This window comes from Ambystoma mexicanum, chromosome 5p, assembly GCF_040938575.1.
Source record: "Ambystoma mexicanum isolate Mex_15411 chromosome 5p, UKY_AmexF1_1, whole genome shotgun sequence".
NCBI classification, from domain to species: Eukaryota; Metazoa; Chordata; class Amphibia; order Caudata; family Ambystomatidae; genus Ambystoma; species Ambystoma mexicanum.
Window position 1 is genome coordinate 419,799,810 of NC_090930.1, and position 27,119 is coordinate 419,826,928.

Here is a 27,119-nt window from a genome sequence, read left to right on the forward strand (position 1 = left end):
AGGCGGACAGCGCTGCTAGGTGTTCCTTATTGGAATTAAATACTAAACCAGAGTCTAGTAGGTAAGGAACAAGTTACTTACCTATAACTGTTGTTCTCCAGCATGGGTCTGGCATGGATTCACATGCTCATGAATATTCCCTGTCGTCAGGCTGGGAATCCTCGGTAAAGAGTAAAGAAAAAATCAGTATCAGTTTTGTTTCTGATCTGTCTTTCTTAGTAGTAACCAATCACTGATCTATGGGTCATACTGCCCCCAGCCAATGACTGCCCTCTCCCTAAACCCTGCCTCTGGCAGCCATCCTCAGATTTGGTAGCACACCAAGTGGCAGTATGACCAACTGAAGAGCCGCAGAGGGGTAGGTGGGAGGGTTCGCATGTGAATCCATGCCAGACCCATGCTGAAGAACAACAGTTACAGGTAAGTAACTTGTTCCTTCTCCAGCATGGGGTCTGGCATGGATTCACATGCTCATGAATAAAAGAATACATAGCAGTATACACATGCACAACCACAGGAGGTGGCAAAGGCTCAACATTAAGCATTACATACCAACTCATAATTAAGCAATTCTTACCTCCTCACCAGGCTCACCTTAGGCAAACAGTTTGCGCAGAACTGCTTGGCCGACCCTGGACTCCTCCCTGGAGTCCCGATCGACGCAGTAGAATCTTGTGAAGGTGTGCGTCAACCTCCAAGTAGCAGCCCTGCAGATGTCCCACAGGAGCACACCAGACAGGAACGCCGTGGTAGCAGCGATCGGTCTGGTCGAATGGGCTCTCGGACGGCCGGGCAGCGGTCGGTTTGCCAACCGGTGACAGTGCATGATGCAGCCGGAGAGCCATCTGGAAATGGAAGTCTTCGAGAGAGCCTTCCCTTGATTCACAGACCCAAAGTTCACAAACAGTTGTGGCGTCTTCCGAAAACTCTTCGTGCGGTCCACGTAGAACTTCAGCGCTCTAGCTACATCGAGCGAGTGCAAAGTCCTCTCGGCCGGCGTTGAAGGCGACGGAAAGAAAACTGGTAACACCAAGGGCTCGTTGAGGTGGAAGTCCGACGGCACCTTGGGCATGAAGGAGGGGTGCGTCCTCAGCACCACCCTCGTGTCATGAAAAGTCAAGTATGGAGGCTTGCAAGATAGAGCCTGGATCTCTCCCACTCGTCGTGCGGAGGGGGTGGCCACAATGAACGCTGTTTTCCAAGACAGGAACTTCAAAGGCGCCGAATGCATAGGCTCGAATGGGGCCCCCATGAGCCTGGTTAGCACCACATTAAGCTCCCACGCCGGGGCAGGAGCCTTCACCGGCGGGAATGATCGGAATATATTCATCCTAAATTCCTTCACCAGGCGATGAGACCACAAGGACGCCCGTCCCGTAGTCCTGGTATATCGGGAGATGGCAGCCAGATGTATTTTAATGGAGGCATGGGCCAGTCCAGCTTTGGCCAGTGACGGTAGGTACGGCAGTACTTGAGTCGCCGTAATGCGCAGAGGGTTAATCATCTGTGCACGGCACCAGACAGAGAACCTCTTCCATTTATGACCGTAACACTTGAGAGTTGAGGACGCCCTGGCCTTTGCAAGAACCTCTCTGCAATCAGCCGGTATATCGTACCCTCCAAACTAGTGCTGCAGGAGCCAGGCCTGCAAGTTCAGTGACTGTGGGTCGTGATGGAGAATGGCGCCTCCTTCTCTGGAGAGAAGATCCGTGTCCGCAGGTAGCTTCACTGGTGGGGATGTTGACAAGTCCAGAAGGTCCGGGAACCAGATCTGCCTCGGCCACGCCGGTGCGACGAGGATCATCCTGCACCTGGACTTCTTGAGCTGGTTGATGAGGCGGAGAAGCAACAGCAACGGAGGGAACGCGTATAGAAACAGGCCGTCCCAGGGGAACGAGAAAGCAACGCCCATGCTCCTCGGCTGTGGGAACCTGCTGGCGAACCTCTGGCACTTGGAGTTTGTTACCGTCGCGAACAGGTTGATCTGGGGTTTGACCCATCGTTGGAAGAGCCGATCTACTTGATCCTGGCGCCGTTCCCACTCGTGGCACGAGCGCAGCTCCCTGCTGAGTGAGTCGGCGATGGTGTTTTTTTATTCCTTCCAAGTGGAAGGGAACCAGAAACATCCCCTGGGCGACGGCCCAGTGCCACAGATCCTGGGCCTCCTTGGATAGGGCTGGGGATCTGGTGCCCCCTTGCTTCCGTATGTAGAACATCGTGGTGGTGTTGTCGGTGAAGATCCTCACCACCTTGTCCTTGAGGGACGGAAGGAACGACTTGAGAGCCCAGAACACTGCTCGGAGCTCCAGAATGTTGATGTGAAGAGACCTCTCCTCCGGGAGCCAAAGGCCTCTTGCATGGAGATCTCCTGTGTGGGCCCCCCAACCCTCCAGAGAGGCGTCCGTCAGCACCGTCTCCTGAAACGCCGGGGTTTGAAAGTCCGTGCCTGTAGTGAGGTGAGCACGGGTGCCCCACCATAGGATCGCCCGACGGAACTCCTCGTCGAGAGGGATTTTGTCCTCGAAGCAGCCCCTCGCCTGAAACCAGCGGGCGTCGAGGAACTCCTGTAGCGGACGCCTCCGAAGTATGCAAAGGGGTACAAGATAGCTGCATGAGGACATCATCCCGAGAAGGGACTTGATGGACCTCACCCTGGCCACGTCCGTGGCTAACAGGCGCCGCACCTTGCCCAGGATGGTCTTGATCCTCTCCTCTGAAGGGGAAGCCAATTGCCCCACTGTATTGAGCTTCGCTCCCAGAAACAGTGTAACGCTCACCTGATTCTCGCAGAGGCGCCGGTCTTGACTGGGCGACTACCGTATTTTCAAAGGTGATGTGTAGCACCCGGTTGGCTCTTTGGGCTGGACCTCTGTGCACTGTATGCCTGACTTCAAGAGTAAGATGTCTGCAGACAGAAAATATGGGATTAATGAACTGGGGTTATTGGGGTGTCCCTATCTCTTCCCTTTTTTGCTCTCCTGTAGACCCCCAAAGGTTAACGCTCTCACCTTAGGTAAGTGAATGCCGAGCTCTCCATCTGCCTCGGGGCAGGGTGCTGTAACCAGTTTCTTCACTGGATCGGTAGCGCAGGCCTCTTGACTTCAGAGGACTGCTGTCCGTCGTTTACTGCACGAACGGTAAGTTTCGAGTAATTCTATTGTCTTTAAAGTCTTTAGCAATGATGTCTTTTGTTTTGCAGGTTCCGGCGATGGCGGATGACGGGCTGAAGTGAGTTGAAGATGGAGTCCGTATGATGAATAGAAGCGCTTGGAAGCACGTAAGTAAGCGCTTGTTGCCTGCTTCACGATGCGCTCTAACTGTCTTTTATTTTGCAGGTATGAGTTCGGAGCGGCTGCAGGGTGCCGGAATACCCACTGGGGTTGATGTGGAAAGGAGTAATGGCACGCGAGTATCAAAGTTCCCCAATGTCTTTAAACGCACCTTGTTTTGTCTTTCAGATGCAGGATGCAGCGCCGAAGGCCTCCGGAGCGTGCGAAGAGTCGGTAAGCTTTTGTCTTTCAGATGCCGGAATGCAGTGTGAAGACCTCCAGAGCGCACGAAGAGTAGGTAAGCCTTTGTCTTTCAGATGCCAGAATGCTAACCTGTTCTTTCTTGTTTTTATAGGTGTTGCTGAAGACTGGATTCAGGATGGTAAGCCTTTTTCCTTAGGCCCAGGATCCGATGCAGAAGACACGATGAGCATTCTGCTGCAGAGGATGCAGAATAACGCAAAGCAAGATTCATCCACCGGGTGTGGTTTAAATAGCCTCTTGTAGTGCTTAGGTGTCTCCTTCCACAGCCACGCCTAGGTAAGAAAAGAGTTCCTGCTTTCCAGAAGAGTTCCAGTGTTCTGAATCTAGGGAGTGGCTCCTGCCCCACCCAACAGGAAAAGTAGTTCCAAACAGAAGAGGATCAGAGGCTCAGCTGGCAGGCAAGTAAGCAGCATGGTCTGCTGCAGGTAAGTCCACCCAAGCATCATGAGCCCGGCGCTTCCAGCGCTGGGACTGGGCACATTTATGAGCCTGGTGCCACTGGCGCCAGGACTGGGTCCAAAAGGTCCCAATTGGGACTAGTTGGCCCTCGGAACCTGGGTTATGGATCTGCTTCCAAGGGAGTTGGGAAAACCCTGACCTTTTGGAAGCAGAGATCATGACAACATTGCTACTTGCGATGGAACCAGGTGGGATTTGTGGTAGTTGATGGCGAACCCCAGCTCTGTGAGCAACCGATCGGTCCTCGCCGTGTGTTCGACGGCGAGTTCCCTTGTCCTTGCCCGGATTAGCCAGTCGTCCAGGTAGGGGTAGACGTGGATCCCCTGCAGGCGCAGCCGCGCCACCACTGGTGCCAGGCACTTGGTGAAAACCCTGGGTGCCGACTTTAATCTGAATGGTAGGCCTCTGAATTGGTAATGGCGTCCCTGAACCACAAACCTGAGGAACTTCCTGTGCCGTTTTAGAATGGGGATGTGGAAGTAAGCATCCTCCAGGTCCAACGACGATAGGAAGTCGCCTTTCTCCAGCTGTCCCAGCACTTGCTGGAGGGTGACCATCCTGAATTTCTGCACCTTGATGCATTTGTTTTACCGACGCAGGTCCAGGATGGGGCGCCAACCGCCTGTCTTTCTGACGAGGAAGTACCTTGAGTACACTCCGGAGCTCCAGAGCCCCTTGGGGACGAGCACGATGGCACCTTTCTTGAGCATCACCCTTACCTCCAACAGCAGTTGAGGGACGTGATTCTCCTTCCTGGCCACGGGAGGAATGTGAGGGCACTTCTTTTGGAATTCCAGCGAGTGCCCGCTGGCCAGGGTGTCCAACACCCAACGGTCGGTGGAGATGGACTCCCACACGCTGACGAACTTCGTCAGCCGGCCTCCCACCGGGGTGCTTCGGTGGGGGCCCGACAACACGGCCGGGTCAGTCTTGCTTGGAGGCGGCCTTGCCGCCTTGCCCTCCCTGGCGACGACGGCGGGATCCCCCTTGCTTGCCGTGACCTCTGTAGGCCTCCTGGGAAGAGGAGCGGGCCGCCTGGCGGTAAGTGGAGGAGCCACCGCTGGATCCTTTGGAGGCACCCTGTCTGCCTCCGGAGCTCCGAAAGGGCCCGGGCCGTTTCCGAGTCGGTCTTGATGGCCTGTAGAGACTCGTCCACCGCCTTACCAAAAAGGTTGTTGCCGTCAAACGGCATGTGCAACACTCTGGTCTGGACGTCCTGGCGAAAGTCTGTCGCCTTGAGCCATCCTCGTCATTGGAGGCAAACTCCATTGCCCAGTTGGCGAAATCCAGTATCGGCAATGTCCGTTGCCACCGTTATGGCGTGATCCGACGCCACCTCGCCTTCCCGCAGAATTTCTAGGGCCTCTGCCCCCTTGTTGTCAGGCAGGAAGTCTAGCAGGGGAGCCATCTTGAACCAGAGCTCCCTATCGTAGCGGGCCACAATCGCTAAGGAATTGGCCCCCTTAATCGTCGTCGTCGCCGCCGACGAGATGACTCGTCCCATGGACTCCAACTTCTTGCCCTCGCTGTCCGGCGGGGAAGTGGAAGTTGAAGCTGCTGCACCCGCTGCCTTCTTCTTAGCCGCTGCCGAGACGACCGAGTCCGGCATGGGCTAGGCCCTGAGGCACAAGGGGGCGGCATTGGGGACTTGGTACTTCTTCTCGTACCTGTCCCTCTTGGCGGGTGTCGTGGAAGGGTTCTTGAGGACAGCAAGCCCCTCGTCCCAGATGTCGTCGAGCAAAGGCACCACAAGGACAGTCTTCCTCTTAGCCTCTCGTCGTTGGTACAGAAACCCTTCTTTTTTGTTCTTCAGGGCAGAGTTGGAAGAGCTCGGATGCCCTGGTTATCATGGTGTGGAAAGAGCCAATTTCATCGGCTGGAGAAGTCCACGGGGGGATCTGGGGGGGGGGGGGGGGTGATGACGGGGTGTCCGCTGTGTCATCGCTGCCGTCATCATCCGTCCCTGTTGCTGTATCCATCGCCGTATCCTCTCTAGGGTCCGGCGAGGTGGATGCAGGGTCCACAGGTCTCGCAGGCACGAAGGGCGGAGCGGGGTGGACTATCCACCGCTTGTTCGGAGGGCTTCCCGACGGGCCTGGTTCTGGATCCTCCATCAGGGTCCGTGGCAATCTCGTCCTTATCTCGGTACAGAAGGATTGGATTGCCAACAAAATGGCCGCTGAGCTATCCTGGGGCTCTAGTAATGGCTGAGACGGACGGGATAGCCGCTCCAGTGGGCCCTCTTCGTCGTCATCGTCGCTATATTCGATCACGTCAGCAGGGACTGGCCCCTGGTATCGAACCTTCTCGAACCTCTCGTTGAGGCCTATGGACCTCTCGTTGAGGCCGTTTTCGGTTTCCACCAGCTCCTCCTCAGAGGCTGATTCTGAGTCTGTAATGGCCACCGCGCCCCCCCAGTCTTTTTCCTCCGGGGACTTCACGGGGGTCTTAACGATGGGCTGGAAAGAGGATTCCCTCCGCGGTGGCAGGGATACTCTAGGCCCGGAGGCTGTTTCTACTGGCGTAGTCTCAGCCGGCTTCACCAGGGTCGCCGCGACCACTCTGATAAAGGCCTTTGCCGGCTGGATCAAAGCCCTCACCACCTTAGGTGCGTCCTGGGCCTTCGCCTTGGGGGGGGGAGGGTCAGCGCCTTGCTCCCCCTTCGAGATCGACCGGGTTCGCTCCAGCGGCCTACCCGGGTTCTCGGACTTCCTCTTCCCCGAACCAGAGCGTTGGGGAAGTAGCGCCCTGCCTGGCAGCCGAAGAGCCCGACCTTTCTGCGCTCCCGGTGCCCGTAGACTCGCGGTGCTTGGCCTTCTGTTGGGCCCCCTTCACCGGGGCACCCTCACAGGACTTAGAAGCCTGCTCAGACTTTTTCTTCGCCTTCTCACCTGCTGTGCCCTTCTCCTGCCAGGCGGCGAGGCGGGAACGATGATCCTGTTTGGCCAGTTCCGAAAGGTTCTTGCAGAACGCACAGTCCTTCTCCACGTGCATCTTGTCCTCATGAGGGCAGTATAGACATTGCTAATGCTCGTCCTCCTTGAAACCGTTTTGCAATCCGCATCCAGGGCAGCACCTGAACAGCTTGGATCCGGGCGTCGAGCTTCCCTTGTCCTGGGCCATGTCCGTTGAGGTAGGCCGCAGATCTTCCGGAATCCTCTAAGGAGTGCAAACTCGACGAAAACTTCACCCTTGAGGGGCGTAGAAGAATTCCGAAATGGGTACCCGTTGTCGGAAGTAGATACGGTGGAGCTTGAGGCTTGATTAAACCGAATAAATTAGAAAATCTCCTGAAAAAGCGTGAAAACGCAGCAAAAAACTCAAGAGCTAAAGCACGAGGACTCCCAACACTTGCGCGTGCGGTAAAACTCTGAGGATGGCTGCCAGAGGCGGGGCTTAGGGAGAGGGCAGTCATTAGCTGGGGGCAGTATGACCCAGAGATCAGTGATTGGTTAATACTAAGAAAGATAGATCAGAAACGAAACTGATACTGATGTTTTCTTTACCGAGGATTCCCAGTCTGACGACAGGGAATATTCATGAGCATGTGACTCCATGCCAGACCCCATGCTGGAGAAAACATAAGAGAATTTTAGATGGTGACCATTCAAATGGATTTAAGGTTTGTGATCTGCACCAGACTACAAACCTTTTCCACTTGTTAAAGTAACAGTGTCTGGTAGTGGGTTTCTGTGCTTCCTAGAGGATATCCATAGACCTTTGAAGAAGGTTTTAGTGCCCAAACTATATGACTTCAGGAGGCAAGCTGCCAAGTTCATAGACTGAGGGTGTGGATGGAGTGTTGTCTCGGGCTGGGACAGCAAGTTGAAGGGGCACAGAAGTTTGATTGGTTTTCACATTGCTAATTTGAGTAGGTGTGGAAACCATGATTGTCGTGCCCACATTGTTCTTGGTGCATCTTGTGTACTATCCTGCTGAGGAGTGGTGTCAGTGAAAAAGCATAAGCCAATTTCCCTAACCAACTCATCAACAGGGCGTTCCCATTGGATCCTGGTTGGGGAAACCTGGATGCAAAGTCTGGGCATTGTGCGTTTAGGTTTGTTGTGAACAAATCTAGAGGTGGAAGACCACACTGGGAGAAGATTTTGTTTAAGATGTCTTTGTAGATTTGCCACTTGTGTTCCTCGGGTAGAGGACTTCTGCTCAGAGTGTCTGCTCGAGCATGGAGTTCCCTGGAACGTGTTGAGAGACTAGGAACTTGTTCCGCTTGAGTGCACACTTCCAAATTATTTGGTATAGCCTGGACAGACCGAGTGTGTGCCTCTGTGCTTGTTTACGTAAAACATGGCAGTGGCGCTGTCTGTGAAGACTTGCACTGTCTGACCTACTAGATGCTGTTGAAAAGCTTGCAGTGCTTGAGAACTACTATGAGTTCTAGAAGGTTTATGTGGTTTTCGGCTGTGGTCTGTATCCACAAGCTGTGTGCTGTGTGATGAAGGTAATGGGCTCCCCAACCTGAGAGTGAGGCGTCTGTTAGTATGACTTGAGCCGGTGGGTTGTGAAAGGGTTTTCCTTTTAGCAAGTTGTCCTTGGACCACCAGCAAAGAGTTTGTACTAGGGTTGATGAAACAACCACTAGATCTTACCACTGACTACTTGTCTGAGACCATTGTTTTGCCAACCACTCCTGCATTGGGCGCAGTCGCACGCGTGTAACAAGGTAAATGCATGAGGCCATCATCCCAAGCAGGTGCACTGCCTTGCGTATGGTTACCTGGCAACCGGCTAGATAATGAGGTACCTGAAACAGCAGGTTTGTACTCTCTCGGAGGGGAAGACTAACTCCTTGAGTTTTTATGATCGCTCCCAGGAATGGTTTTCCTTGACTGGGGACGAGACTTTATTTTTTGTCGTTGATAGAGAATCCCAACTGGAACAGCAGATAGATTGTTCTTTCGGTGTTGTATCTGCATATTTGAGGAGTCTCTCCTGTTATTAAGCAGTCGTCTATATAAGCATACACTGGGATTGACTTCTCTCTGTAGGGGTGCTGCTACCATTGCTAGCAGCTTTGTGAATACTCTTGGAGCTGAGGCTATGCCGAAGCAGAGTACCTTGAATTGGCAGTGTTCTCCCGCTATATGGAAGCCCAGGTATTTTCTGTGCGCTACAAACATTTAAATATGAAAGTTTGCATCTTTCATATCCAATGTTGCCATGAAATCCCCCTGTTTTAAGAAAAGAACTACCTTTTGGAGTGTGGTCATGCAAAACTTTATTGGCTCGAAATTTGTGTTAACTGGGCACAGGTCTAATACAGGGCGCATTGTTAAGTCTTCTTTTGGCACAATGAAGTACGTTGAACAGATACCCTTATTTACCTAATTCTCCAGGACTATTTCTATGGCATATTTTTCCAGCAAGCTCTTAACTTCCTCCAGTAATATGAGGCTTTCTTCTGGTGTCATTTTTCTGTGTCTTGGCGGATGATTGAGTGGTTTCTGTAGAAGTTCTATGGAGGACCCTCCTGGCACAGTGGATAACACCCACTTGTCCGAAGTGATCCCCTCCCATGTGTGGGTGAAAGAGATGCAAACTCCTGCTGGAGTAGCATGGGAGGGGACCCGAAGTGGGACATCATTGTTTGGAGGTAGTGGAGACTCTGGTGGAGGAGGCCCTACCTCTACTCCTGGGTCTTTTGCAGCCCTTTTGAAAACCAGTGGAGGACTGTCCCTGTGAGTTACCACACAATGGTGACTGGTTTTCCTGACCATAGTTAGAGGAGCATTGTGGTCTTTGTCCGCTAGTGTTAATGCCCCTGTCTGGACAAAAGGTTTGTTGGACAGTTGTTTGAATGATTTTAAGGGGTCATATTCTTCTTTGGCACTTTTCAGTGCATCCTCAGCAGCCTTGCCAAACAAGGCATTCGGCTTCATGGGCATATTAAGTAATGTGGCCTGTGTTTCCAGTATGAAGCCTAACTGCCTTCACCAGGCATGGTGTTCAATTAAAATGCCCTCAGCTATGATGTGTCCTGCATTGTCTGCAGCAACCAAATTATTCTTTAGAATGCAATTGGCCACTTGCATGCTCTCTGAAAATGTTTTTGCAAGCTGAGATTTGAGTGGCTCTGGGATGGCTTCAATCTGCTGTTCTAACGAGTCCCACATATGGCAACCATAACTAGCCAGAAGAGTGGTATTATTGGCGATTCTGGATTGATAGGCATGGAGGATGCCATTTTTCTGCCAAAGGTACACATCTTTTTACTTTCTTTGTCGAGTGGTGCCTAAGCAGATGCCAAGGGTGTGCCTGCTCTCTTCCTGGTCGTGACCATTGCCAGGGAGTCGGGTTTTAATTGATCTCCGATATACGGTTGGTCGGTAGGGACTGGCCTGAACACCTTCTCAATGCAGGGGTTGACTGCTCTTGTGAGGTTTGGTGTTAGTAGGGAAGGCTGAATATGCCTTTTTATCGACTGAAGGAGGGGAAAGAATTGTGTTGCAGACTTTCTCTCCCAGAATATCCTCCACAAAACCCTCATCCTGTTGGGCCTCCCGAGTATTTATCTTGAAGTGTTGGGCAGCCCTCAGGAGCAGCTCATTATACTGAAGCTGATAATGGTTGAGTCAGCCACTGGCTGATCCCGATTGTCTGGGGACTGGATGCAGTAGATATCAGGGTTGTCATTGTCGTAGTATTGGTCCTGACTATACCTGGGAACCTGGATCCTGAGAATCTGAGGGGTCCACAATATATAGATCATGCAAGGAATCTGGGAACTGAGAGATAACAGGAGTTTGGATGGAGGTACTGGGCTTGTCAAGTGTCCATTTGTGGCACTTTAGGAGGTGGTTCACCCATGGATACCCTTTCCCCTTGCAAAAGCCCTGAGAGGTTGTAAACTTTTCAGGGTGGCGGTCCATAAAGTCCACGAAACAGGATATTCTCCTCATTACCTTGTCACAGCTTTCCGGTGTCCACTCAGTGGACCTAGGAAAAATAGGGCAGTAATGATTTGAAGGGGTGTATGTTCTTTGTGACTCAGAACCCCTGAAAGAGTGTCCTTAGAAGGAGTATAGCCACCATCCTGTGAGGGAGGGAGCTGAGATGGCGTAACCGCCGACATTTAGAGTTAGTGGACTGGTACATGTTTTATGATTAATTCCAGAATTTCCGACGTGTCAGAAGAGGACGAAGGTTTTTTTTGTTGGCGCATGCTCTTCAGCATGAGAAAGGAGAGCATGTCAGCGCTTGTTTGGAAGACCTGTCATGCAGCGATCGCGATGTCCCAGAGGACAGATGATTTTGAAGACTTGATTGTATTTAGATTTTTATCATTTGTAGCGTGCACATAACAGAGTAAACCGCATAGAGGCGCAGATGTAACAAACATTAATGCAAAGCATAATCTAGATCAGAAAAGTGGGGCAACCTAGAATGAAAGGATCTAAACAGAAAAGTCTTCAATGCGCCCACGATATTGAGGTAATGATTTAAGGGGCCTTATTCCCAAAGAAAGTGAGTTCCATAGTTTCGGACCGAAAACAGCAAATCTTCCGTCTCCTCTTGATATAGATCACAGAACGGGGGATGGCCAGAAGATAACAATCACTAGATGGTTAAGTGTCTTGAAGGCTTATATGGTTAAATCAGATCCATTAAGTATGCTGGGACAAGACCATTGATACACTAAAAAATAAAGCAAGCCACCTTGAATCTAATCCGGTCTTCTGTCGACCAGTGTAAAGCATGCCGAGATGGCGAAACATGTGCAGTTCTGCCTTGCCCAATATAGTTCCTACTGCTGCATTCTGAGCTTTTTGAAGTCTTTGCATTTGTTTAAGTGGGATGCCGAGCAGCAGGCTGTTACAATAGTCCAAGTGTGCATTGGTCAGGGCGCCCACCACAACACTATGGTCCTCCTTGGGGATGTAAGATAACACCCGTCGAAGGAGCCTCAAGACACAGTGCACCACCTGAACCTTTGCTCCAACTTGGCCTTTGCTGCCCAGGTCATCCTGCCAAATGCAGCCTAAATTCTTAACCTTAGAGATTAATTTCACATTTGTCCCCAAAAGATTGGAATGGGCAGTCTCTTGGCCATTGATAGAAGATGTTTGGGTCTAAACAGAATCAACTCTATTTTAGCCGTATTCAATTGGAGTTGATTGTTCGACATCCAACTACTCACGTCTTCCAGACACTGCGCCAATCTACTAAATGCTTTCTCAAGATTGACAATTCTGATAAAGATCTGGGTGTCATCTGCGTAGGAATGAGAGTTCATTCTGTGACGCATCAAGATCTCTAACAGAGGACAGATATACAGATTAAACAGTAGTGGTGAGAGTGAGGATACAATAATGGCCGATTATCCACAGATGAGTCATTCACCGGTGGGTCCTTGGGAATAGGGGAGTCGAGACTATAGGCCTCTGCCTCGTCTTCCTCCTCCTCATCCTGATCCTCATCGTCCCCATAATATTCGACCCCTGCCTGGTCGTCCAGTATTCTGGATCTTCATTATACTGAAGATAAGGTTGAACAGTGAGTGGGTCTGAAATCAGACCCTGAGCTGGAGTCTCAGTACGAGGTATCTTACTAGGAGGCTGAGGGTCTTTGGATCCGAGAAGGAGTAGAGGTAGCAGGGGTATTCTGATAGCTCAAAGTAATCACGGTTTTTCTCGTAAAATGTTTCCATAAAAGACATTCTCCTCATCACTCTGTCGATGTCTTCAGAGCTCCATTCCTTGGAACTGGGAATGACCACCTCTTGTTGAGGTTCCTCTTCTATTCCCATATCCTGTGGAATGGGAGGGACAACCTTAGGCCTAGTGACAGGGTCAGGGGTCTTGGATTTTTCAGAAGATTTATGTTTGTCCTTCTGAACCTGGTGTTCAGATGGCATTTTCTGTTGTTTGTCCCCTTTACCATGAGCAGAAGCATGTTTCCTTTACTCTTTGGCTCTCCCTGAATCTTCCGATGCCTGACGTTGAGACTCGGCGGTGGGTTCCGTAGGGTCTGAAGTTTTAGAGGGGGGACGTCGAGACTCGGAGGCAGACGTGGAACGAACTGCCAGAGTCGACTTTGAACATGCTGCTTGGGGGTGGAGGTCAGATTCGTCTTCTGGCGACCTCTGTGACTTTAGGAAGCGTGGCACCCTTAGCAATCGTAGATGGTTGCTGTGTGTCATGAGGCGACCGAGACCTGGAACGCCCAGAGGATACCGATTCTGCGGCCCGCTCTTCTGGTGCCTTTTTCTGTGTGTCGAGTCTCGGGTGGGGTTAGTGTGCTTAGATGTAAGTGTTTGTGTAGCGCTCATGCCGCCGTGTGTAGTCCCCATAACTACCGTGCCGGACAGTCCTCCGAGGTCGGGGGCTCACGATTCGGTGTCTAACGACACTCCTGTGCCCTCACCGTCCGATAGGGCAGCGTTGCTGCCATCACTGAAGGAACCCACAGCTTCCATGGCCTCGAGCTGCATGGCGTAGTGGGCCCAACGTTTGGTGTAGTGGTCCTTTAGTGTCTTAGCTCTAAAGAGCTTACACACTCTGCAATTCGCTTCGTGGTGGTCCCTAGGCAGACACAGATTGCGGGTGTTATGCTTATCTACCCAAGGAAACTTACGGTTGCACTTGGGGCAGAATTTAAAAGGAGTACTCACCATAGGTTATTATATAGCAGCAGGCGAGTGTATGTAGGAAAATAAACAAGTGTGAGTATGTCCACCCCACACTCTCCCTACTTGCAGGGCCGAGGCCAGAGGCTTTCTGAGGCCCGGGCCGAGGCCAGAGGCCTTCCTAAACCCAAAGTCCCTTGTGCAGTCTCGATGGCTGTTCGTTCTTCAGTAACAGCGTTGATCTTCAAAGTCTCGACGTGGGATAAGAGGAGCAGGAATTCTTTGGTTAATATATGACAAATGGCAAAAAGCCAGGGAACTCCGCAACTATGCTTCCGACAGGTATGGCGGAAAAAAAACAATCTGAGGGTCCTACACACGTGAGGGATCATGGGTACAGTGGACGTCACACTAGGGATAGTATTACTGGCACGCCCTCCTAGGTCGATGCCCATTTTTTTGAGCTTTGAAACACAAACTAATACTCTGCAGCTGCCACTAGATGGCGGCCTATGCACAGCATGTGATCTAAGTAGATTCCACAAGCCTCAGAAATATAGTTACAAAATTGAGGCAAAAGTAAGGAGGATGTGTAGTGGGGACAAAAAGCAGTTACTGGCACTGGATACAAGTTAGATAGGGACATTGACAATGCTTAAATACACATTTGTATAAAGTATGCCCATGCAATAATAGAAACGTATATCACCAGCACCCTGGATTAGTACAAATGAACAAGCTACTTACCCCTGGTAACGTTCTTTCGAATGGATGTTCCTCCCACAGATTCCTCATCTTATGATAATTATCCTTCCAGCTTTAGCTGCTTCTGACTTTTTTTTCAACAGGGGGCGCTGTGTGTCATTTCATCGAGTTGATGTCCCTCGAAGGTCCCTGTTCGATTGTCTACATCATCAGCAGTATAAATAGCACACACAGCGCCTGTTGGCTTTAGTTTTGTCTTTCCCCCTCGTCTCTAGGAATTACCAGGCATACCATAGATTGTATGCTCCAAGAAATCGAAAAGTATAAAAAACACATACATTCTACGGCGGGGTAGGCTGGGAGGAGCGATGTATGTGGGTGGAACATCCAATCGAAAAGAACGTTACCATGGGCAGGTAACTTGTTCTTCAAATGGATTGTGTCCTCCCACGTATTCCTCATCTCATGATAGACTCCCAAAGCAGTAATAATTTGGTGGTTGGAGTACGAATTATATTTTGTCTTAACTGTCATCATGGACTGAATCAGGACCGCCTTTCCAAAATTGTCCTTCCTGACTGGAAGATAAATCCAGGCAGTAATGTTTCACAAACGTGTGAATAGACGACCAAGTGGCCGCTGAACAAATGTCTTTGACTGGAATACCTCTGAAGAGCAGCAGAGGCTGTGATGCCCCTTGTGGAATGTGCTCTCAAGCCTTCCGGCGGGTCTTTGCCAGCTAACCTGCAACATTCCCCAATAGCCACCATGATCCATCTGCATAGGGTCCGTTTTGTCACAGCTAAACCCAATTTGGGTCCCGTACAGCCAATGAATAATTGGCCATTTTGATTACTTTTAGCCATTCTTGATAGGTAAAAGCTAAGAGCCCTTTTTGGGTCCAGCAATGGAATTTTTCCTCCTCCTTTCCAGAAATCAACTCCTCTGGCACATTTGGGGTGCCATATTGTAACCCAAATGGTGGTGTATTATCGTCTGAAGGCTCATGATCTCTGTAGATTGAGGTTAGAGACTAAAGTCTTTCTTTGGCAAGGGTTTGAAAACCTTTTCCTGGGTTACTATTGGCATCGACAACTACTTCGAAGGTGGAGTCGATTTTGTCGGAGTCTATTTCCACACTGGCGTCAACTGCTCTGACGCTGATGACCAACTTTTTATGAGTTTTTTTAAGGAACCCTCGATGGACTGGATTCCTTGCTCGTCAAAGCTCTCAACGACCTTTCGTCGGATCCAGATTTTTCTAGATGTAGATCTGGCTTATGGCTTGGATTCAAAGATTTTAATGGTTTTGTCTTCAACTTCCCTTTGCCGTCTTGATGTAGATCAACCAGGGCATAGGCTTTCTGCTTGTTCTTTGAGGGGGTTGGGCTACATTTTCAAAGATTTTAAGCATTTCTTTACAAAATGCATCCCATTTAGCTGGGGAGTCCGACTTAGTTGGACATATGATAACCTCGGCCGAGGAATCACTGAGGTCAAAGGTGACCTGTGATGCAATTTCTTGGCCTTCTTAAAAGACTAAGAATGGTGTGATAGACTTCTTGATGAAGCTTTTTAAGACCTTTTCCACCGAGGATAATCTCTTGACTCGGACTTTCTTTTGGAACTCTTCGAAGGAGACTTCGAAGGCAACCTCTCCACAGCCAATTTACCTTTACGCTCCCTCAGAATCTTTTCTGTCATCGCATGACAGGAGTTAGTCGGGGTTACAGTGACCGGTTTAAGACGCCACAGACATATGTAGTGGGGGTCGGTGATCGACATCTTCGATCCACAGTCTTGGCACTTCTTTAAACCAGTCTTAGGCGTTGATGGAGCCGATGGAGAAGACATTTTCGTTTCCGAAAATATAGTGACTAAGTTCAGTGAAGAACTGAAGCGTGCCGTAATTCTTCAAAGTGTTAGCTCAGAAAAACTGAACTGAAGACAACCTGCTCTGCATGTGCTATTTATTATGATGATGATGGCATCGACAGTTGAATGGAGGCCCTCGAGGGACATCGACTCGACGAGACGGCCCACAGTGATTCCTGTTGAAAAGATTTCCAAATCAGCTAAAACTAGAAGGATAATTATCATACGATGAGGAATACGTGGGAGAACACAATCCATTTGAAATGGAGTTTGATAAAGACTAATCATTTATTTCGAGATGCTCAAATGTATGTTATACTAGAGGGCCACTTACCTGCAAACATCATCATGTGTTGTAAACTAGACCGGATCTTGTTTCTTCTACCAAAATTTAGTAAAAAGGATAGCGGGTAGATATTCGCTGCTCTTCCCAAGAACACAGCAATCTACATTCATAACAAAATTAAGGAAAAACTACTCTGCACTGTTGTCTTTCTTCTCTGAAGATCTGAATAGAACAGGCATACAACTTGCAAATCTTTATGCAGTAAAAAAATCAGTTCATGCACATGGAAAACGATCAGATATGCCCTCTCATTCAATAGAATCTTCCACAAAAGGTGTCATATATTCAGTGACAGGAAGCTTGCAGCGCTGAATGGTGCCTGAGGCCTTCTGCACCCAGCTGATTGAAAGAGGTGCACAGAAAGTCCAAACGCAGCCATCCTGGTAAGAGCACAAAAAAGTGAATAATTGCATAGACAATGTGGATACTGAAAACTCTTCTGAATATTAACTTCAGTGAAGGGTGGGAAAAACAAGTCCTTTACCCCTCTTTCTTTTTACTCCATGCAGATCTAAGAATAAACAGATTGCAGGTGAACCTGTGAATTCAACTCGAGACAATGTAACTCACGATTTGTACAAAATACAATTATACACATTTACTCAACCACTTGAGTGAAAAAGGGTGGCATGAAAAAATATGCACTCAAAATGTTAATGTAAACCTTAGTGTTGCTGCAAAAGCCTTGAGGCTTACCACAAGAAAGAGCAAAGTCATATAGGGTCACGCAAACCAGCTACAATCGGAATTCATCTTCAGAAGCACCACTACAGTGAAACACAAACACACGTGGGTTTTAGCATAAGATGCACAATGGTTGTTCATGTTTGCATCAGCATGAGGCTTAAGAATATCTGGTGGTTATTAGCCAACATAGAGGCAGTCCTGCATGTCATTGGCCTACTAGTGGATGCAAGGTTCTATTTGGCAAGAGCCCCCCCCCCCACCCAATTGAGCTCACTCTATGCGTTGAAGGTAATGGAAACCTGGGGTCCCACAGATCCTGGGGCGAGGGAGCATTTGAAATACTAAATTTGCCAACATTTCTATCTCCCAAAGAAAGATGTTATCAACAAAGGCTGTCTAAACAGAGTCACTTGAAAATGGAGAATACCAATTTTGGGATGCAGAGCTGAAATACTCTTGCAAAGCATTCCAGAATACAGACAAGTATAAGAGGCCAATAGTTCAAACAAACATAACTATTTAAAAAAATAATCTTTTCAGTCATGTAAACACTGTACATATATGTTTCTACTTAAGTGTATGGGTGCTTATCTGTAGGTTTGCTGCAAGGAAGATCCACTGAGAATGTTATGGCCAATAAGGTCAATGATTATAATGTTTCCCATTGGTTAGGTTGAGCCCAACCTATGGAAACATTTCTGCCCAGGTAACAGGGGGCAGTCAAGAGAAGGTTTTTTTGCCCATCGAAATAAAATGTTGTGTTGATATATGTGAAGCTTCTTTGCTTAGGGTGCATTCCTTTTGAGTAATAGAAATGTTATATTAGAAAAAATAAAAATTAAAGAGTAAAATAAACCAAAAATATGAAAACGACCTAGAGAATCAGAAACAGTACAACCTATAGCGCTTGTTTGGAACCAGCCATGGCAATGAAATATTTTAATTTCGGAAATATTTAGACACTATGCGCCCGAGACCGTTATGAAGTATTTACATGGCATGATAATTGTAATACTTAATTATGTGACCATTCCTTTATTTGTCAGGAATCCAAAGTTAGGATCAAACACGGTCTGCTCTCACCTATGATCCATGGGACTACAGAGTAAGGTCCCACCCCTTATACCCAATGTGTGGATAGGGTATCATTCCCAGCTCAGGGTTTGCACGATTAATTAGATTCACACTCTAGGGTGGGGTGTGTATAGGCAACTTGTGCTTGTATTTGATTCAAACATGGCATAGATATTGAGAGCGGGCCAGGACATACTCCAAGGGTCGATGCAAATTCAACAATGCTGAGATCGTGGAGATGATCAATGCTTGCTGTATAAAATGCCATGTTTCCAAGGTTCAGCCTCAAGGATAGCTAGCTCATGCCTGGCATTTACATTTTGCTTGGAAGCTCTGGACATAGTCCCACTGCCCTTACCTTGCTTTCCTAGAAACCATTACTAGAGGTTGCTCTTGTGAAGGTGCGCACTTACATCAGGGGGCCAAAACCTTTACTGACTGGGTCTTCGGCCCCCCCTTTGGCTTATCAGAGTTAAATCACCACTTCTTATACATCTTGTTGCTGCAGGCACCGATATGTACACAGTGAAATAATAAAGTGTTGTGACAAGCACAAAGAACATCATTGCAATAGCCACCTGCTGGAAATTAAATCTGATTGGAGTTTAACACCGACTCCCTCAACCACAAGGTTAAAGGCAAGGCCCTGTGACAGCCCTCTAACAGTAGGTGCTGCAACTTCTAGGTGCTCAATTTGCTTAGAATGTTTTTTTTTTGCCTTCCTTCTGGTCCCTCTTTACCCCAACCATCTCCCTTCCCTTGAAGTTATTCACCACACAGACATCTTACAAATCACCAACAAAGAAAGAAAATAAGCAAAACTATTACATTCAAAGAAACCTTGATAAGGTGTCTCCATACAAAGTTATGGACAAAGCCGTCGAGATCGAATATGGTTTAAGACATTTTCTAGATTAACAGTGAAAGGATACAAAAGCTCCCACAATAAAGGTTGGGTTGAAGACATGGTTCTGGAAGGTGAACAACGCCAGGCCCATGTAGGAAAAGATAAAGTTTTCTGCCAAGAAATTCAACAGTTCAAACAACTAAAAAAGGAGAAATAAAGAAAAGTTGACATGCCTTGGATTACATTTGCTTAAGCAGTACTGTAAAAGAGAGCATGGCAAAGAGAAATACACAATCACAGAATAGATGAGAATTCGGTAGCAAGATGACCCAGCGCTTTGATTACAAGACCACGCTAGTACCATGGCCCCATATTTGGCCTCAGTGATATATAAAATACTATGCGTGATAGTGACATTTTAAGCTCATCATATGCAGCATTATCTGCACCATTGTCATCCATATTAAGTACTATATGGAACAAGTTACTTACCTGTAACTGTTGTTCTCCAGCATGGGTCTGGCATGGATTCACATGCTCAAGAATATTCCCCGTCGTCAGGCTGGGAATCCTCGGTAAAGAAAAAATCAGTATCAGTTTCTTTTCTGATCTGTCTTTCTTAGTAAGTAACCAATCACTGATCTCTGGGTCATACTGCCCCCAGCCAATGACTCCCCTCTCCTTAAGCCCCGCCTCTGGCAGCCATCCTCAGATTTGGTAGCACGCCAAGTGGCAGTATGACCAAGTGAAGAGCCGCAGAGGGGTAGGTGGGAGGGTTCGCATGTGAATCCATGCCAGGCCCATGCTGGAGAACAACAGTCTAGCATGGGGTCTGGCATGGATTCACATGTTCATGAATAAAGAATACATAGCAGTATACACATGCACAACCACGGGAGGTTGCAAAGGCTCAACATTAAGCATTACATCCAAAACTCAACATTAAGCAATTCTTACCTCCTCACCGGGCTCATCTTAGGCGAACAGGTTGCGCAGCACTGCTTGGCCGACCCTGGACTCCTCCCTGGAGTCCCGATCGACGCAGTAGAATCTTGTGAAGGTGTGTGTCGACCTCCACGTAGCAGCCCTGCAGATGTCCAGCAGGGGCACACCAGACAGGAACGCCGTGGTAGCAGCGATCGCTCTGGTCGAACGGGCTCTCGGACGGCCGGGCAGCGGTCGGTTTGCCAACCGGTGACAGTGCATGATGCAGCCGGAGAGTCATCTGGAAATGGAAGTCTTCGAGAGAGCCTTCCCTTGATTCACAGACCCAAAGTTCACAAACAGTTGTGACGTCTTCCGAAAACTCTTTGTGCGGTCCACGTAGAACTTCAACGCTCTAGCTACATCCAGCGAGTGCAAAGTCCTCTCGGCCGGTGTCGAAGGCAACGGGAAGAAAACTGTTAACACCAAGGGCTCGTTGAGGTGGAAGTCCGACGGCACCTTGGGCATAAAGGAGGGGTGCGTCCTCAGCACCACCCTCGTGTCATGAAAAGTCAAGTATGGAGGCTTGCAAGATAGGGCCTGGATCTCTCCCACTCGTCGTGCAGAGGTGATGGCCATGAGGAAAGCTGTCTTCCATGACAGGAACTTCAAAGGCGCCGAATGCATAGGCTCGAATGGGGCCCCCAGGAGCCTGGTCAGTACCACATTAAGCTCCCACGCCGGGGCAGGAGCCTTCACCGGCGGGAATCATCGGAATAGTCCCTTCATGAATTCCTTCACCAGGCGATGAGACCACAAGGACGCCCGTCCCGTAGTCCTGGGATATTGGGAGATGGCAGCCAGATGTATTTTGATGGAGGCGTGAGCCAGTCCAGCTTTGGTCAGCGACAGCAGGTACTGCAGTACTTGAGTGGCCGTAATCGGCAGAGGTTTTATCTTCTGTGCACGGCACCAGACAGAGAACCTCTTCCATTTATGACCGTAACACTTGAGAGTTGAGGACGCCCTGGCTTTTGCAAGAACCTCTCTGCAATCAGCCGGTATATCGTACCCTCCAAACTCAAGTGCCGCAGGAGCCAGGCCTGCAAGTTCAGCGACTGTGGGTCTTGATGGAGAATGGCGCCTCCTTCCCTGGAGAGAAGATTTGCGTCCGCCGGCAGCTTGACTGGTGGGGACGTTGACAAGTTCAGAAGGTCCGGGAACCAGATCTGCCTCGGCCACACCAGTGCGACGAGGATCATCCTGCACCTGAACCTCTTGAGCTGGCTGATGAGGCGGAGCAGCAACGGCAACGGAGGGAACTCGTAAAGAAACAGGTCGTCCCAGGGGAACGAGAAAGCATCGCCCATGCTCCTTGGGTTTGGGAACCTGCTGGCGAACCTCTGGCACTTGGAGTTCTTCGCCGTCGCGAACAGGTCGATCTGGGGTTTGCCCCATCGTTGGAAGAGCCGATCCACTTGACCCTGTCGCAGTTCCCACTCGTGGCACGAGCGCAGCTCCCTGCTGAGTGAGTCGGCGATGGTGTTTTTTATTCCTGCCAAGTGGAAGAGAACCGGAAACATCCCCTGGGCGACGGCCCAGTGCCACAGATCATGGGCCTCCTTGGATAGGGCTGGGGATCTGGTGCCCCCCTGGTTCCGTATGTAGAACATTGTGGTGGTTTTGTCGGTGAAGATCCTCACCACTTTGTCCTTGAGGGACGGAAGGAACGACTTGAGCGCCCAGAACACTGCTCGGAACTCCAGGATGTTGATGTGGAGAGACCTCTCCTCCGGGAGCCAAAGGCCTCTTGCGTGGAGATGTCCGGTGTGGGCCCCACAACCGTCCAGAGAGGCGTCCCTCGTCACCGTCTCCTGAAACGCCAGGGTTTGAAAGTCCGTGCCTGTAGTGAGGTGAACCCGGGTTCCCCACCACAGGATCGCCCGACGGAACTCCTCGTCGAGAGGGATCCTGTCCTCGAAGCAGCCCTTCGCCTGAAACCAGCAGGCGTCGAGGAACTCCTGTAGCGGACGCATACGAAGTCTGCAAAGGGGTACAAGGTAGATGCATGAGGACATCATCCCGAGAAGGGACTTGATGGACCTCACCCTGGCCACGTCCCTGGCTAACAGGCGCCACACCTTGCCCAGGATGGTCTTGGTCCTCTCCTCTGAAGGGGAGGCCAATTGCCCCACTGTATCGAGCTTCGCTCCCAGAAACAGTGCTACTTGCGATGGAACCAGGTGGGATTTGGGGTAGTTGATGGCGACCCCCAGCTCCGTGAGTAACCGGACGGCCCTCGCCGTATGTTCGACGGCGAGTTCTCTTGTCCTTGCCCGGATTAGCCAGTCGTCCAGGTAGGGGTAGACGTGGATCCCCTGCAGGCGCAGCCGCGCCACCACTGGTGCCAGGCACTTGGTGAAAACCCCGGGTGCCGACTTTAATCCGAACTGTAGGGCTCTGAGTTGTTAGTGGCATCCCTGAACCACAAACCTGAGGAACTTCCTGTGCCTTTTTAGAATGGGGATGTGGAAGTAGGCATCCTCCAGGTCCAACGACGATAGGAAATCGCCTTCCTCCAGCTGTCCCAGCAAGTGCTGGGGGGTGACCATCCTGAATTTCTGTGCCTTGATGTATTTGTTTAACCGACGCAGGTCCAGGATGGGGCGCCAACCGCCTGTCTTCTTTCTGACGAGGAAGTACCTTGAGTACACTCCGGAGCCCCGGAGCCTCCTGGGGATGAGCTCGATGGCCCCTTTCTTGAGCATCGCCTTTACCTCCAACAGCAGTTGAGGGACGTGATTCTCCTTCCTGGCCACGGGAGGAATGCGAGGGCACTTTTGGAATTCCAGTGAGTGCCCGTTGGCCAAAGTGTCCAACACCCAACGATCGGTGGAGATGGACTCCCACACTCTGACTAACTTTGTCAGCTGGCCTCCCACCGGGGTGCTTCGGTGGGCCCCCCCCTCCCCCCGACAACCCGGCCGGGTCAGTCTTGCTTGGAGGCGGCCTTGCCGCCATGGCCTCCTTGGCGATGACGGCGGGATCCCCCTTGCTTGCTGCGACCTCTGAAGGCCTCCTGGGAAGAGGAGCGGCGGTAAGTGGAGGAGCCACCGCTGGATCCTTTGGAGGCACCCGGACTGCCTCCGGAGCTCCGAAAGGGCCGTCACTGTTGAAGCACCCCAAGGGCCCGGGCCATCTCCGAGTCGGTCTTGATGGCCTGTAGAGACTCGTCTACCGCCTTACCAAAAAGGTTGTTGCCGTCGAACGGCATGCCCAACATTCTGGTCTGGACGTCCTGGCGAAAGTCTGTCGCCTTGAGCCATCCTCGTCTTTGTAGGCAAACTCTGTTGCCCAGTTGGCGAAATCTGGTATCGGCAATGTCCGTTGCCACCGTTATGGCATGATCCGACGCCACCTCGCCTTCCTGCAGAATTTCTAGGGCCTCCGCCCTTTTGTCATCAGGCAGGAAATCTAGCAGGGGAGCTATCTTGAACCAGAGCTCCCTGTCGTAGCGGGCCACGATCGCTAAGGCATTGGCCGCCTTAATCGTCGTCGCCACCAACGAGATTTCTCGTCGTCCCATAGAGTCCAACTTCTTGCCCTCGCTGTCCGGCGGGGAAGTGGAAGTTGAAGCCGCCACGCCCGCTTCCTTCTTCTTAGCTGCTGCCGAGACGACCGAGTCCGGCGTGGGCTGGGCCCTGAGGCACAAGGGGGCGGCATCAAGGACTTGGTACTTCTTCTCGTACCTGTCCCTCTTGGCGGGAGTCGTGGAAGGGTTCTTGAGGACAACAAGCCCCTCGTCCCAGATGTCGAGTAAAGGCACCGCGAGGACAGTCTTCCTCTTGGCCTCTCATCGTTGGTACAGAAACCCCTCCTTTTTCTGTTCTTCAGGGCAGAGCTGGAAGAGCTCGGATGCCCTGGTTATCATGGCGTGGCAAGAGCCAACCTCGTTGGCTGGAGATGCCCGCGGGGGGGGGGGATGACGACGGGATGTCCGCTGTGTCATCGCCACCGTCGTCGTCCGTCCCCGTCGCTGTATCCGTCGCTGTATCCGTCGCCGTATCCTCTCCAGAATCTGGCGAGGGGGATGAGGGGTCCACCGGTCTCGCAGGCACGAAGGGCGGAGCGGGGTGGACTCTCCTCCGCTTGTTCGGAGGGCTTCCCGACGGGCCTGGTTCTGGCTCCTCCGTCGGGGTGCGTGGTAATCTCGTCCTTATCTCGGCACATAAGGATTGGATTGCCAACAAAATGGCTGCCGAGCTATCCTGGGGCTCGGGTGATGGCTGCGACGGACGGGATGGCCGTTCCACTGGGCCCTGTTAGTCGTCATCGTCGCTATATTCGATCACGTCAGCAAGGACCGTCCCCTGGGATCGAACCTTCTCGAACCTCTCGCTGAGGCTTATGAACCTCTCGTTGAGGCCTATGGACCTTTCGTTGAGGCCCTTCTCGGTTTCCACCAGTTCCTCCTCAGAGGCTGATTCCGAGTCTGTAATGACCACCGCCCCCCCCCCCCCTCTTTTTCAGCCGGGGGCTTCACGGGGGTCTTAGCGATGGGCTGGAAAGAGGATTCCCTCCGCGGTGGCAGGGATACTCTGGGCCCAGAGGCCATTTCCACTGGCGTAGTCTCAGCCGGCTCCGCCAGGGTCGCAGTGACCACTTCGGTAGAGGCCTTAGCCGGGTGAATCAAAGCCCTCACCACCTTAGGTGCGTCCTGAGCCTTCGCCTTGGGGGGAGGATCAGCGCCTCGCTCCCCCTTCGAGATCGACCGGGTCCGCTCCAGCAGCCTACCCGGGTTCTCGGACTTCCTCTCCCCCGAACCAGAGTGCTGGCTCATGGTCGAACGTGCCGGGGAAGTAGCGCCCTTCCTGGCAACCGAAGAACCCAACCTTTCGGCGCTCCCGGTGCCTGCGGACTCGCGGTGCTTGGCCTTCTGTTGGGCCCCCGTCGCCGGGGCGCCCTCACAGGACTTAGAAGCCCGCTCAGACTTCTTGTTCGCCTTCTCACCTGCTGTGCCCTTCTCCAGCCAGGTGGCGAGGCGGGAACGACAATCTTGTTTGGTCCGTTCGGAAAGGTTCTTGCAGAACGCACAGTCTTTTTCCACGTGCGTCTTGTCTTCATGAAGGCAGTAGAGACATTGCGAATGCTCGTCCTCCTTGAAAACGTTCTATAATCCGCATCCAGGGCAGTTCCTGAACAGCTTGGATTCGGGCGTCGAGCTTCCCTTGTCCTGGGCCATGTCCGTTGAGGTAGGCCGCAGATCTTCCGGAATCCTCCAAGAAGTGTAAACTCGATGAAAACTTCACCCTTGAGGGGCGTAGAAGAATTCCGAAACGGGTCCCTGTTATCGGAAGTAGAAACGGTGGAGCTTGAGGCTCGATTAAGCCAAAAAAATGAGAAAGCTCCTGAAAAAACGTGAAAACGCAGTAAAAAACTTGAGGTAAATGCGAGGACTCCCAACACTTGAGCGTGCGGTAAAAATCTGAGGATGGCTGCCGGAGGCAGGGCTTAGGGAGAGGGCAGTCATTGGCTGGGGGCAGTATGACCCAGAGATTAGTGATTCGTTACTACTAAAAGACAGATCAGAAACGAAACTGATACTGATACTGATATTTTCTTTACCGAGGATTCCCAGCCTGACGACGGGGAATATTCTTGAGTATGTGAATCCATGCCAGACCCCATGCTGGAGAATGTATTTTTTTTATTGTGCATTTAGTTTAATCAAAACGTTAAGCACTTTTATAACAAAAGTTAACGAAATAAAACATATCAAAATTAAAACATCATATCATACAAAAACCACAAAATCTATAAAACATAAAATGTGCCAAGGATTCCTAATAAACAATTCTCAACTTTACAGTTATCCTAAGAAACTGATTTATGCTATTTTTCTACATCCTACTCTGTTTGAATCCTTTTCCATATATCATAGACTGCTGAGGTTATCACTACAAAAGGTAGCCACGTATATTAGAGACCAGATTGATCAGCTCCACATTCCTCCACCTTTTTCAGGAATTTTCCATAACCCTTACCGTACATAAACTAAGGATTTACATTGGGTCAAAATATGTCAACTAGTTTCTATTGCTGAATTACAACGTCTACATAACCTTTCTTTTTATATGGTATTTCAGTCCAAGCTCCTCTAAACTCTTGTCTGCAAAATTTTCGTAAGTAGATGTAATATAAAACGCTTAAGTTCTACGCAGGTAAGCTTTGTCAAATACTCAGAAAGCTTATGGCTTTAGCAACCCTGTCAGGCTAAGTCCTGGCATCGCTTCTTCTCATGCAGAATGTCAACGTTATTTGCCATATCCCAATCCTTAGCCTTCTTTTTGCATTTTTTATTTTAGCAACACAATTTTATCGCCCAACCCTTACCAGCAAAGAGGTCTCAAGCGACACCTCAAAGAACAAAGTGATCTGCTTAGTCAGTGTTAAGTGAGAAATCCATGTTTTGGTTTGTTTGGCTGGCTTAGACCCCAACCCCATAAGGTAACCTGGGAAGGAGTACACTCCCAACATAACCTATGTTGTCCCTCTGTGTATATTCTGTAACCTAGAAAGCGTGTTAGGTGACAGGGTGGTTAGAGATATTTATTTTTATGTAACTGCTGTGGTGCCTTTGTACAGATGTGGAAGCCGCTTGCTCCCTGAAAAAGATCAAAATGTCTACCAGGTTGTTTTTAAAGCTCTGTGACCATGTCATTTTCTTTGTGCATTTTCGTGGTAATTTTACAGGGTTTCAAACTGCTATTTTGTGATCTCTGACTCACAACTCACAAAGGTTTCCCTGGTTGAATGCAATATGGTCTGGATTGGATGAGTGAGTGGGTGGGTGCTTGAAAGCATGCAAGTCTGTGTCCTTGAAAGTGGAAATTGGCTGGACATACCCTATTGGATTGCCACTAAAACTTGGAATGATTCACTGGTGGTGATTGGAAGGCTGGGGTAGGTAGACCCCAGACACGCAGTGTATGCGACCCAGAGCTACAATGGAGAACCCACCGTAAACTTTGAGCAAGTAAATTGAGAAGATGAGATATTCCTGAGGGTTCTCGTTTCTGGCTCTGT

General features: G+C 50.2%; 1 protein-coding gene across 1 annotated transcript in view; it reads right to left on the reverse strand.

Moving 5' to 3' along the window:
- SLC9A6 (solute carrier family 9 member A6) overlaps positions 1-27,119 on the reverse strand; it is a 906,904-nt gene that overhangs the window by 266,096 nt on the left and 613,689 nt on the right. Inside the window, exons 10-11 of the mRNA XM_069612818.1 lie at positions 19,195-19,308; positions 16,490-16,601 (exon numbers count right to left, since the gene is read on the reverse strand). Of these exons, the coding sequence (XP_069468919.1) occupies positions 16,490-16,601; positions 19,195-19,308 (226 nt within the window). The remainder of the gene's footprint in view (positions 1-16,489; positions 16,602-19,194; positions 19,309-27,119) is intronic.